General features: G+C 48.8%; 1 protein-coding gene across 2 annotated transcripts; it reads left to right on the top strand.

Moving 5' to 3' along the window:
• The first annotated feature begins 644 nt into the window (after window positions 1–644).
• On the top strand, window positions 645–11,701 carry CBX3 (chromobox 3). Of its 2 annotated transcripts, XM_004582429.3 has the most exons (6): window positions 645–739; window positions 1,832–1,887; window positions 4,491–4,633; window positions 6,583–6,745; window positions 10,314–10,408; window positions 11,020–11,701. In XM_004582429.3, the coding sequence occupies exons 2-6, from the start codon at window positions 1,864–1,866 to the stop codon at window positions 11,144–11,146; spliced, it is 552 nt and encodes a 183-aa protein (XP_004582486.1). In that variant the 5' UTR covers window positions 645–739; window positions 1,832–1,863; the 3' UTR covers window positions 11,147–11,701. The 2 variants fall into 2 exon arrangements, with proteins under 2 accessions (XP_004582486.1, XP_058534115.1); XM_058678132.1 differs by lacking the exon at window positions 645–739 and having other exon boundaries at window positions 1,523–1,887.
• The last annotated feature ends 1,488 nt before the right edge of the window (window positions 11,702–13,189 follow it).

The following is a 13,189-nucleotide window of genomic DNA, read 5'->3' as shown; positions in this document are numbered from 1 at the left end:
TTGTGACGCCCCTCTCGGGAGCGGCGCCAGCCCTCGGCTTTTTAAGCGCAAGGCAGGTGAGAAACGGTCGCGCAGTTTGAAATGAAAGCCGACGGGCGGAGCTTCCTTCGCAGCCTGGAGGTCCAGCCCCTCAGGGCGGGAGGCGCCCCCTTGCTCCCACCTCACCAAACAGGGTCGCCTGCCCCCCCTCAGGTGGACCCCTGCCCATCCCTTCTTCCGCTAACACCTGCCGTGGCTTAAACCCCACACGTCAGCCCTGGGCGCCCTTCGCGTCCAGTCCCGCCGACATTTTTTAAGCGCGCGCAGGGGGCTTGGAGCGGAGCCCCTTCCCCACCATTTCCAGCGCCGGGAGAGGCGCCCACCCCTAGGGGCGCGAATGTGGGCCGGAGCCCGGCTTTTTGGCGCCGCGGCCGCCGAGCAGAAAAAAAACGCTTCCGCCGAGGAAGATCCCGGTGATCGTGCTCGCCGCCCTCCTTCCTTTCCCGCTCCGGCCCCCGGGGACTAGAGGCGCCAGGCCACGCACGGTAAGGCCCGCGGGCCCCGTGTTCCCCCCGGGCCGGGCGCGCGCCCGGCCGCAGCTCCGCCCCGCGCGGCCGCGGCTCCTCGGCGTGGGCGGCGTCCCCGGCCGCGGCCTCCTCCCTCTCCCCTCCCCCTCGGATGTGGCTGGAGCTGGAAGGCGCGCGCAGGGCCGGGAGGACGCTGCAGCCCCACGCGACCCGGAGCGGCTCGGAGCGGTGAAGTTGGTGGCTTTTCTTCCTCTTGGCGGTGCCTAGGACTCTCCGCTCCTCCTCTGCACCCCGGGCGACGCACCCCCTCCCCCGCCACTTCGTGTCCAGGTCCCCTTGCCCTGCCGGACCCCGAGGCCGCAGCCCCCACTGGAGCAGTTGCAGGGTTTGGGTGGGAGGAGGAGGGCGAGCAGGGCCTTGCGCTTTCAGCTTCCAGTGCAGAGTGGGGGAGACCGCCTGATCCGCTAGGAGAAGCGCAGGGTGCGAGGGGAGAGGCGCGACGGCCGCCCGGGTTCGAGACAAAGCGTGCTTGTCCCTTCCCCCTCCCCACGCGGCGGGCCCGGGGAGCTGGGCCTCTGGGGAGGGCGGTGCATTCTCCCGCATCCGCGCGGCTTGGAAGCTGCGGCGAGCGCTCCGTTACGTGGCCGCCGCCCGCGGGCTCGGCGCGGGGCCTATGGCGCAGTGCCTATGGCGCAGTGCCCTTGAACCCCCAAGGCACCCACCCCCGGCGCCGCGCGGCCTTTGTTTGTTCCCGCGGAGGCGCTGACCACGAGGCCCGCATTCCCGAGTGGGGGTGGCCGCGCGGGCCCTCCGTCGCCCGCCCACACGGAGGCGAGGGCGGCCGTGTAGACATCGGGTGGGTTCTAACTCCCAGCACCACGGCGTGGGGCTGAGACATCCCAGGGCTTTGCTGAGGAAAGAAAGGCGGGCGGGGTGCGGGGTTCCTAAGGATACAGCTAGTGCGGTTAGGTGCGAGACAGGGCTGGTCAGGTGTGGAGAGGGGCGAATTGGCGGTAGTTTCGGTTTGGTGGGAGTTTTAAAAAGAGAAGCCACGTACTGGATTATAAACACTCTCGCTAGGAAGAGGGTTTTCCGCTATGTTGCGCCCCTTGAAGCTTCCGCAGGTGCCGGCGTCTTGCAGTGAGGCCTCCGTGGTCCCTGCTGGTTTGAGCGCCAATGGGCTCCGGCATGCGTCACTAATGGTGGAGGCCCGGTGGGCTGCCCAGCCTCGGCTCTTGGGGTTGTAGTGGGGGGTTGAAATTAAACAAACCTTGCATTTGAGTGTCTTTTGTTTTGCAAACTTTAACTGTCATGCATTTTTCTAGTAATAGCTCTTGAAGCCTGCAATTACAAAAAAATGGCCTCCAATAAAACTACATTGGTAAGTTAATGAAAATCTAAAATATATAAGGATCTAACTCGTGGGTTTTTTGTTTTTAATCCCTCCCCAAATTATAACTTTATATTTTTGTGGAGAATTTACACCCTTATTTTGTAACTGTCCCAATATTCTTACAGGGGAGAAAAAACGGAATTAGTACATCGAGGTGTGTCCTGACTTAGCTTAGTAGGGCCCGAAGTCATGCAGTCTAGGGTAGCACAAGAATTTTGTTGAGTGCTTTTATCTTGTAAGGAAAATTGAAGATTGTATGTAACATAGGAGGCTACTGTGTATGGACAGAACAAGAAAGCCATTGCTGGTTGGCATATTCCTTATGTCTGCTGAAGTCCAGATTTGTCTTAGGAATGCCCAGCTGAGGAACGGGTACTCTGCACCTAGAGAGGAGCTCATGAAGTTAGCCTGGTGCTCAGAAGCCTGTGGGGATGAGGGCATGAGTTGGAACACTTAAGTAAAGCCAAGTGTTTGGTTTTGATCCCCTGAGTTGTGCACTTTAGAAGGCCCAGTTGGTTTTCAGTTTGTGCCATCCTCAGACTGTGTGTCAAGTGTCTTGGCGAGCAGAGTGCTGCAGATGGCTGCCCCCTCGGTTAGGCTGCCCCTGCAGCTCAGTAACCAGGGAACACAGCCTGAGGGCTCATCAGCTCTGCCTCTGTTCTTTGCTTGTTGGGTGGGAAAGGTGAGCTATCCGTGAAGCTTTCAAAGTTACCAGACTTCATTTGGAAATAATTTCATTAGTGTCCTGACATAATACATGAGAACATTTAAGTAGGAAGCTGAGTGAGTTTCCTTTAAATAATTAGACATTTCTGGCTTCAAAATACACCTCATGCTTGAAAGAAGAAAAAGAACAGTGCTTTGAGCCAGGTTTGTACTTTTAAAACAAAAAGGAGCACTTGGATTCCTAAGCTGTGGCAGCCAGGCTAGTAAATCTGGTATGTTCTGGGTGGGGTGGTCATGGTGGGTTCCATTGTCATTTTCTGTTTCTGACATTGTCCTGTTGATCAGCTCGTGTCACGGACCTGAAAGATTAGCATCTAATACACGTGTGTCTACGTCAGTTTCTCTTTACTCCTGTTGTTCCTAGTTCCTTTACAGCATGGGTTGGCAAAGCTCTTTGACTCGGCAGGATAATGAAAGCAGTAAGGCCCTCTAGAAAAGCAATTCAGCCAAGTCAGAGGGGCAGTTAGATCTGTTATCTGGTTAAGCTCCCTAGATTGCTGCAGCAGCTAGGGCAGCCATGGGTTCGGGGGTCAGGCTGAAGCCAGGAGCCCCAATCCAGGTCTCCCACCTAAGTTACAGTGGCCCAAGCAATCCAGCCATTGTCCCTGGCTTTTCCCAGGCCATTACCGTGGCGCTGGCTTGGCAGTGGAGGGGCCGGGATACCAGGCAGTGCCCCTAAGGGGTAGCCGTGTTACAGGCTACAGCTTCATACACAGAGTGCTACCTACCCCAGTTTTTGTAACTTTTAGATATTGGGTACTTAAAAGTTGGGGGAGCTTCCATCTGCTGCTTCACACTGCCAGATGGCCATGACAGTTGGAGCTGGGCCAGACCAAGGTCAAGAGCCACGAACTTCATCTGGGTCTTCCCTCCCTCCCTGGGGTGGCAGGGGCCATCTTCTAGGAGCTAGATTGTAGAGTGGACTGGTCAGTACTTGAACCAGCAGTGACTGGATTAGCTGAGCTACATCTGTGGTGTCTTAATTTGAACGATCTCTTCAATCCACGGGGTTCCGTTCCCAAATGCTTGCAGCAGCTAGGGCTGGGTCAGGCCAGGGCCCTTGCATGTTGGTGGCACACCTGAATAGTTGGACCACCATCTGCTGACTCCCCGCAGTGTTAGTAGGAAGCTGGCCCAGAAGGTGAGTGAGCACAGGGCAGGATGTGGACATTCTCGCTTTTAGCTTAGCTTGGGAGCCCCCTCAGCATCTTACTAATGAATTAGCTGTTTCAGTTTTAAGTATTGTAGGTTGTTTCTTCCCCGCTCCCCCTTTGTTTTTAACCTCCCACTTTTAAGTGAATTTGGTGGACCACCAGTTTATGGAGTTTAGCCTTGAGAAACTAAAAGAGGTTTTGTGTTAAAAGATTAAAATGATTTGGTATTTTGGCTTCTAGATATGGCAGAGTTGTAAATGTTCCAGGCAGTTACCTACATATAATAGTCATGGGAAAATCCTGTCTGTGATCTCTAGTCGGCCCTGCGGTTGATAGTGCAGTTCCAGGCTGGGCTGTCATTCTGCAGCTCCCTCGCTGTATCATTGAAGCTTTCAGTGTTGGTGTTTAAATTGGAAAGAACTCTTAGTGTAGCTTGCCTTAATTAAGCTCTCTTTACAGCTTTATTACTTGGTTTCTTGCGTATGTCGTCTATATTGCTTTTATTTTGTTGATGTTTTGTGATTAAAATGAGTAGAAGTTCTAATGAAACTGGATCTAGTAGGCTACTTAGTGCTATGACTGGGAAAGGGTAGCAGTATTTCCCAAATAATGTTTTTGATTGTGTCATTTGGAGGAGCATAGTAGGTCGGTATAAGCAATTTAGCCTTTAAAGTGTACTCAAATAGAATCTTAACTTTTGCTTTGTTTTAGCAAAAAATGGGAAAGAAGCAGAATGGAAAGAGTAAAAAGGTCGAAGAAGCAGAGCCTGAAGAGTTTGTGGTGGAGAAGGTGCTGGACCGCCGTGTGGTCAATGGGAAGGTGGAGTACTTCCTGAAGTGGAAGGGATTCACAGAGTAAGAGACCTCAGTGCTTCGTTGTGCTGTGAAGTGCACTGGGGCGGCTTTGCATTTTGTGTTTAGCCTGGGTCTGTCACCTGGTTCCCCATAGGGCTCTATAAAAACACCCGAATTTCAAGTCCCTTATTGGAGGTCTGCTTAAAAAGAGCTCAGTCCTTAGCCTGCAGTTGGAAATGGGCAGATTGGTGGATAGACGCTAGTTTATTACCCTGGAGAGTCAAATTTATAAAATCAGTATAGTTTACTGTGTAACTCATTTTATTGGAGTTAAATACTGTATACTAACTGCCTTTCAAGCAAAGGGTACTAAAGATTTTTGGATGCCGTACAATACAGATTGATATTCAGAATCTCTGAAGTGCTACAGCCTAGGTTCCTTGTTAGAAATTGCTTTGATTATCATTGTGTCGCTAATTAAAACATGCAGAGGTTGTGCTGTTCACACGTGTCTGCTAGTGTATGTGAATTCTCAGCCTTACACCACAGATGTGAGAAGCCAGAGCTCTGCGGGTGGGTGGCAGTCAGCAGTATGCCGAGCCTGGTGCCAGGGGCATGGCAGGCAGATGTTTTGGCCTCCATTGCTCACCACACTTTGTTACGCCTCTCCCATAGCTATCCGGGAATAGTGGAGAATTGAGGCTTCTCTTACAAGCTGTTCAGTATGCTTGGTGAGCCTAAGGAAGTATCATACATTCACATTTTTCACTGGGCCTGAAGCAGCAGTTTCTCAGGACGCCACACTGCTGGAGGAAGGGCCAGAATTAGACCCAGTGTGGGAGCCACAAAGCCCTGGGTGCCAGGGATCCCAATCCATGTAGCACAGGTAGCTGCCCTGGCATGTACCACACAGATGCAGGCTTTGGGCTGTCCTCCACTGCTTTCCCAGGCGACAAGCAGAGAGCTAGAAGGGAAGTGGAGCAGCTGGTATACGAACCACCACCCATACAGAGAGGAAGATCTTCCATCCTCTGATTCGCTCCCCAAGTGGCCGCAACGGCCTGAGCTGCGCCAATCTAAATTCAGGAGCCTCCTCTGGGTCTCCCAGCAGGTGCAGGGTCCCAAGGCTGCGCAATTGCCAGCGCCCGTGTGTTATCCCTGTGTGTGCAAGGCGAGGACTTTAGCTATTAGGCTACTGGCCCGGGCCCCTCTCATAAACTTTTGAAGTACTTTTGTTTTAGCAGTCCTAACCCCAGGCATAATATCATGAGAATTCATTCTGGCTCTTGGATAGGCAGCAGGAAGCTGAGCCACCAATGCTGCTTCCTGGGGACCACATTGATAGGAAGCTGAAATTTAACCCAGGCACCAGGACTGTGGGGCATGGGTGACTTGTCTGCTAGCCCAGACACACCCTCTAGAATCCATAGTTTTTGGAAGTTCTTAGAGAAAAATTTTGAAGCGACTTATCTGTGGAATATAGAGAAATTCGAGTAGACAAATACGGCTGTTAGTAAGAGCAGGCTTGAAGCCAGTGGTCAGTGGGCTGCTTCCCCTTTATAGTACCTGGATTCTCTTCCAAGCTCCTACTGATGCAGAACCTGGGAACCAACAATAATGGCTTAAGCTGCTGGGTTCGTGCCACTCAACATGGGTGACTCAAATTGAGAGGAGAGGTCAGCTAAAAGAGAAAAAAACAAACAAAAAAAAAGATATTTTTTTTGATGATGTGTACAGTTTTCTCATGCATTTCCCATGAACTTTTGAAAACCTTGTGTGTTGTTAGCGTCCATGGTTGTGTTGGAATCCTGTTCAGTTAAGCAGAGATAAGCAGGCAATTCCCTTAGGGCTCTGGACTTGCCTTCCAGGCGCTCTGAGCAGGCCGGAGGTGCAGCGACAGGGAAGCGGTGGCAGCTTGGAGGACTGCGGTTTGCATCTGTTAAATGGATCCGGATGATGGTGAAGAACCACGTTTAACTGAGTCGATTTTTTTTTTTTTTTGTTAACAGTGCTGACAATACTTGGGAACCTGAAGAAAATCTAGATTGTCCAGAGTTAATTGAAGCATTTCTTAATTCTCAAAAAGCTGGTAAAGAAAAAGATGGTGCCAAAAGAAAATCTTTATCTGACAGTGAATCTGATGACAGTAAATCAAAGAAGAAAAGAGATGCTGTAAGTATGAAACATGGCCTACCAGATTTTTTTTTAAAAGATTTATTTATTTTATTACAAAGTCTGATATACAGAGAGGAGGAGGAGAGACAGAGAGGAAGATCTTCCGTCCGATGAATCACACCCCAAGTGAGCACAATGGCCGGTGCTGCACTGATCCGGAGCCAGGAACCAGGAACCTCTTCTAGGTCTCCCACATTGGTGCAGGTCCCCAAGGCATTGGGCCGTCCTTGACTGCTAACTCAGGCCACAAGCAGGGAGCTGGATGGGAAGTGGAGCAGCGAGGATTAGAACCGGTACCCATATGGGATCCCAGGGCGTTCAAGGCGAGGACTTTAGCCACTAGGCCACGCTGCCGGGCCCAGATTTTTTTTTTAATAAAGATTTATTTTTATTGCAAAGTCAGAGGTATACAGAGAGGAGAGACAGAGAAGATCTTCCATCTGATGGTTCACTCCCCAAGTGACCGCAGCAGCCGGTGCCGAAGCCAGGAGTCGGGAACTTCTTCCAGGTCTCCATGATCCTTCTGAGCTTTTGGGTTTTAAGCAGGAGGTGTCAGAAAAGTTACCACAGGGATAACTGGCTTTTGGCGGCTCTGTCTATCGTTGTGAAGCAGAATTCACCAAGCGTTGGATTGTTCACCCACTAATAGGGAACGTGAGCTAGGATTAGACCGTCGTGAGACAGGTTAGTTTTACCCTACTGATGATGTGTTGTTGCCATGGTAATCCTGCTCAGTACGAGAGGAACCACAGGTTCAGACATTTGGTGTATGTGCTTGGCTGAGGAGCCAATGGGGCAAAGCTACCATCTGTGGGATTATGACTGAACGCCTCTAAGTCAGAATCGGAACGATAACGGCAGCCCGAAGGAGCCTCGGTTGGCCTCGGATAGCCGGTCCCACGCTGCGCGTCCGTCTGGGGCAGCACGCGACGCGCCCCTGCCGCGCGTCGGGACTGGGGTCCGGTGCAGAGAGCCCTTCCTCCTGGGAAACGGGGAGCGGCCGGAAAGGGGGCCGCCCTCTCACCCATCACACAACGCACGTTCGTGGGGAACCTGGCGCTAAACCATTCGTAGACGACCTGCGTCTGGGTCGGGGTTTCCTACTTAGCAGAGCAGCTCCCTCGCTGCGATCTGTTGAAAGGACCCAAGGCTGCGGGGCCATCCTTGACTGCTTTCTCAGGCCTCAAGCAGGGAGCTGGATGGGAAGTGGAGCTGCCGGATTAGAATCAGTACCCAGGGCCCGGCGGCGTGGCCTAGCGGCTAAAGTCCTCGCCTTGAACGCACCGGGATCCCATATGGGCGCCGGTTCTAATCCCAGCAGCTCCACTTCCCATCCAGCTCCCTGCTTGTGGCCTGGGAAAGCAGTTAAGGACGGCCCAATGCATTGGGACACTGCACCCGGGTGGGAGACCCGGAAGAGGTTCCAGGTTCCCGGCATTGGATCGGTGCGCACCGGCCCGTTGCAGCTCACTTGGGGAGTGAATCATGGGACGGAAGATCTTCCTCTCTGTCTCTCTTCCTCTCTGTTTATCTGACTTTGTAATAAAAATAAATCTTTTAAAAAAAAAAAATCAGCACCCATATGGGATCCTGGCGCGTTCTGGGCGAGGACTTTAGCCACTAGGCCATTGCACCGGGCCCAACCTGCCAGATTCTTAAGGATAATTTTTTTAAGATTTTTTTTTATTGGAAAGTCAGATATACAAAGGAGACAGAAAGATCTTACATCCACTGATTCACTCCCCAAGTGACCACAAGCTCAGCCGATCCAAAGCCAGCAACCTCTTCCATGTCTCCCACGTGACTGCAGAGTCCCAAGGCTTTGGGCTGTCCTCAACTGCTTTCCCAGGCCACAAGCAAGGAGCTGGATGGGAAATGGGGTCGCCAGGCTCCTTAAAGATAATTTTTAAAGCCAAATATTTTTGAAGTGCCATTAAGAAAATGTTTGTAAATTTTTGCTAGACATTGTTTAGTCTATGAGAGTAAAGGCATCAGCAGTGGGCGCAGGAGGACTGAGATCGGTTCACTGCACGTCTGCCGCTCAGCGACAGCAGTCCTAATAGCACTGTAGTTGTGGCGGCGTTGAGCACCACAACATACTTGTCTTTGTGCTACAAGGCAGTTGTTTTGTTTTTAAATATACAGTCTGTTCATAAAAATTGCATCTATGTTTTATTGGTATGGATTTAGACATTTGGTTTATTCACCATGCATGCACTTTGATTGAGTCCCCTTAAATCTGACTTCAGTCATGCTAGGAAACTAACTGCTTGTACCCTTGACTCTAAAGCCAGGATCGTCCTTTCCCTGCCTGGTGGCCTAGTGTGATGCTCAGGAGAGGCCTGGGCAGTGAGTGGTTGCTTGGCTCAGGCACTAAGCATGTGTTATATGTATCTCCACAGAGACTTTGGGCTTGAAATTGGATCACTCTATTAGATGTTAAGAACATCACAGATAAATCATCAGGGTGGTCCTAGTAAGATTTTTAGGTGTTAACCCCTGTTTTAGAGATTAGAAACAGGAAGTTGGTTACAAGTTTGATTTTCAGAGTAAATCCCATGCTCCAGAGAAGCACAGGTTAATCACACTTGGTCGGTTTTGAACTCTTATCATGTGCCAGACAGTGTTCTTAAGGTGTTCATTTTGCGTTTTATATAAAAGGTATCTGTTTGATACCTAATCACAAAACGTTAGTTTTTAAAGATTGCCCAAGATCGGATACAGCAACATTTTAATGGAAGCAGACTAACCCTGGAGCCTGTGACTGCGGAAGTCTAGAAGGAATGGGAGATTGTTGGTACCATCACTTTTCACGTTTCTGGGCAGTGGGGATCCCAAAAAGCTTGTACAGCTCTGGGATTGTATCACAAAATAAAGCAAATCCTGAAGTATTCATTTGTTGACATATCTGTGGTATTTTAAACATAATTTATATGAAAAATAACTTTCATAAGAAAACGAATTCAAATGGTATTTCAAAGGATGCATGAAGCTTAAATGTAATACTGATTAACTGGTGTTTTCTTTTTAATGGACTTATAGAAATGATTTGAAATCTTAACCTACATTAATTCATAATTATTATCAAAAGTAAAAGAATTTGTAAAAGAACTTCATCCAGATCTTGCATGCAGGTGGCAGGAAACTGAGTGTTTGGGCTTTGTAGGCACATTAGCAGAGAGCTGCGTGGGCAGCAGTAGCCACTGTACCTCAGTGACAGACAGGAGCCCTGGTTCGCTCCTCACCTGCATGCACTAGTCACAGCTGGAGCTCAGTCAGGATCGCCTGCATGGGTTATAGAGACCTAAGAATGTGAGCCATCACCTGCTATGCTAGCTCCCAGGGTGCTCACTTGCAGGAAGCAAGACCCAGGACCAGCACTCAAACCCAGGCACTGTTAGTGGCAGTGTGTTTCGCCCAAGTGGTGTCTTAACTGCTATGCCAAATGCCCATCCTGAAAGTTGTTTATGTAAGTTTCCTATCAGGAAGGCAAGTTAGAATTGATACTCTTAGTTTGTGCTGAGTAAATGTTTATGGTAGTGATCACTTAACCTCTTCTATACAGGCTGACAAACCGAGGGGCTTTGCCAGGGGTCTTGATCCCGAACGAATAATTGGTGCCACAGACAGCAGTGGGGAGTTGATGTTTCTCATGAAGTGGTAAGTGTGCAGGTTTTCTTTTTTTGAAAGGCAGGAAGATAGCACCCGTTTGCTGGTGAGATGCCCATAGCAGCTGGGGTTGGGCAGGGTGTGCATTAGTTGGAAGCTGTCATTAGGAACTGAGCTGGGACTTAGCATCCAGAGACTAGATGGGAACATTTCAAGCTGTCTTTTCATCGGTCCAAACACCTGCTCCTAAATTTATCTTCTGATTCATTTTTATTAAAGCATATTCCTAAAACACACACCTTTTTAAGAAAATTCTTTTAAGGAGTTGCAGAAAGACAGATCTTCTATGTACTGATTCATTTCCCAAATGGCCAAAATGGGTGGAGCAAGCTGACATGAAGCCATAGCGACTTCCGGTCTCCTGTGTGTGTGCAGTGCCAAGGACCTGAGCTGTCCTTCGCTGCTTTTTCAGCCCAGGAGCTGGAGCAGAAGTGGAGCAACCAGGACTAGAACTGATGCGCATACGGCTGTCACGCCGGTCAGGCTCAGCTTTTGTGGTGCTAACCCTGTTTAATGCCTTTAGGTTGAATTATTGATTGGGTGAGCCATTGTTGGTTATAAACAATGTGAAGGTTAACTGGAGTTTTTTCCCCTGACTATAGGAAAGATTCAGATGAAGCTGACTTGGTGCTGGCAAAAGAAGCAAATATGAAATGTCCTCAGATTGTAATTGCTTTTTATGAAGAGAGACTGACTTGGCATTCTTGTCCGGAAGATGAAGCTCAGTAATTGTTTGCATTGTTTTTTTTATATATATTTATATATATATATAAAATCTGGATCTTGGTTTTGATTTACTAGCGTGAAGAAATAACTACATTCTAATGAGAATCAAGTTTGATATGTTGGTTTGAAAGTAGTATTGGGGGAGTTGTGAATTTTCTATTTTTTTGCATCAGTAGCACTGGTTACTTCTAACAAGTTTTGAAAAAGCTTTCTGTAGTTGCTTCCTTCATCAGCGAACAGTTGCCTTGGAGAACAGTTTTTTTAAACATTGTTCTCAGTGTCAGAACCTGATTTCTCAACTCATGCCCAACAACTGTTCTGGGTGGTTGTGTGTGTTCATAAGATACTTTTATAACTGGTTTCTTTTTAAATTTCATCAAAAGGAAGACCATGAGACTCTGTTGCTGAAATGTCATTGTGAGCAACCTAAGACATAAATCCCTTCAAGTTAAACTGGAAAAAATTGTCATGAAGCCATAGCTGTTGGAATAATGTTGTAAGTCTCTCGGACAGGTTAGATAGTCGAGGAGAAGCCATATCAGAATCTGTCTCTGGATCAACAGTCATAAATGCCGTGGCTCCATCTTCATTGTTACTGATTAGTCTCCCCATTCAGGTGAGAAAGGCACACCTCCTGCTGCCCTGTAAAAAACTAAGATAAACGAATATTGGACAGTTTCTTCTTGTGAGCCATTACTCGGACAAGGTCAAAATCCATGTGCTATTATTGACTAAAGTGTCATGATTCATGGGATTTCTAGAACTTGGCTTAGTGACCTTGCCAGTTTAGGATCTGCTGTCACAGTGGGTGATCAGGCTATTGTAATCTGCATCATTGACCTGCATGGTTTGTGTTTGTCACATCTCATTTCTCACATGGAGGCTCAGTCTGAGCTGTTTGGGCTACTGGTTCAGCAGATGCCAGGACAAAAAAAAAAACCAATAACTTTGTAGTAATCAGAATGTTATCCAACTGTATATTGTTTACTTTATTGTAAATACTGGTGAACAGTGGTCAATAAATAGTTTTATATTCCTTTATGTGCTTACACTTTCATTGTCTGAGTACTTTTAGAGTGGAAGCAGAAGCGCCTGTGCACACTAGTCTGCATTTTTTGGCATTAGATAATACCACTAAAGCACTGGCGTTCGTACCCTAGATCTTTAAGCTTATGAAGTTTAGACTTTGAACAGGAGTGTTTCCAGTGGTGGCTGAAAGCAATTGCTCTAGCTCTGCTCTCGGCACTGGGTTCACAGACTGCAGAACCTGATGTTCATGGCTGTCCGTATCCCTGCATGGTGTTTCTGGAAAGCTGTCCTTGTGCATCCACATACAAGTATAGCTGTTCAGTTTGTGTTCATGCTGTAAGCAAATAAATTTAATAATAAATAGAGATTTAATGACTTCAGACAAATTCATTCATTGCCCCTCGGAGCAGTTGTAGAAGCCTTAATGTCTTCTAGAGTTAAAGGGCTGAAGTCATGGAGGCTCCCATGGCAGAATCTTCTACTGGTAGGGCCCTACCACATTCGCTGGCTCCTTGCCCCGTCTATTAAATACATTTAAGTCTGCCTATTTTCGCTCAGCCCCTAAGCACTACGGAGACACAGCCTGGGCCAGTGCTATGCTCTGTTCTGTAGTGAACAAAGTTTTTCACTTCTGTACATCCATATGGACCACTGATTATGGTGGGAACGGGGAGGGTCAAGGAGTGGGGGGAGATGGATGAGACGATTGTTTCCAGGTTTGTTGGCCTAGTGCTGGAACTAAGCTTAATCCGAAGCCAGGAGCTTCCAGGTCTCCCATGTGGATGCAGGGTCCCAAGGCTTTGGGCCATCCTCGGCTGCTTTCCCAGGCCACACGCAGGGAGCTGGAAAGGAAGCAGGGCTGTTGGGATTAAAACCAGCATACATATGGGATTCCGGCACTTTCAAGGCAAAGACTAGCTGCTAGGCTACCATGCCGGGCCCTGGTGTTGGCATTCTTGCAGGCAGATTCCTGAAGGACACAGGAGAGGACACAGGGAATCCCCACATCAGTCTGTC

Source organism: Ochotona princeps, chromosome 20, assembly GCF_030435755.1.
Source record: "Ochotona princeps isolate mOchPri1 chromosome 20, mOchPri1.hap1, whole genome shotgun sequence".
NCBI classification, from domain to species: Eukaryota; Metazoa; Chordata; class Mammalia; order Lagomorpha; family Ochotonidae; genus Ochotona; species Ochotona princeps.
Note: the sequence above shows the minus strand (reverse complement) of the source record. Positions and strands in the feature narration are given on the sequence as shown.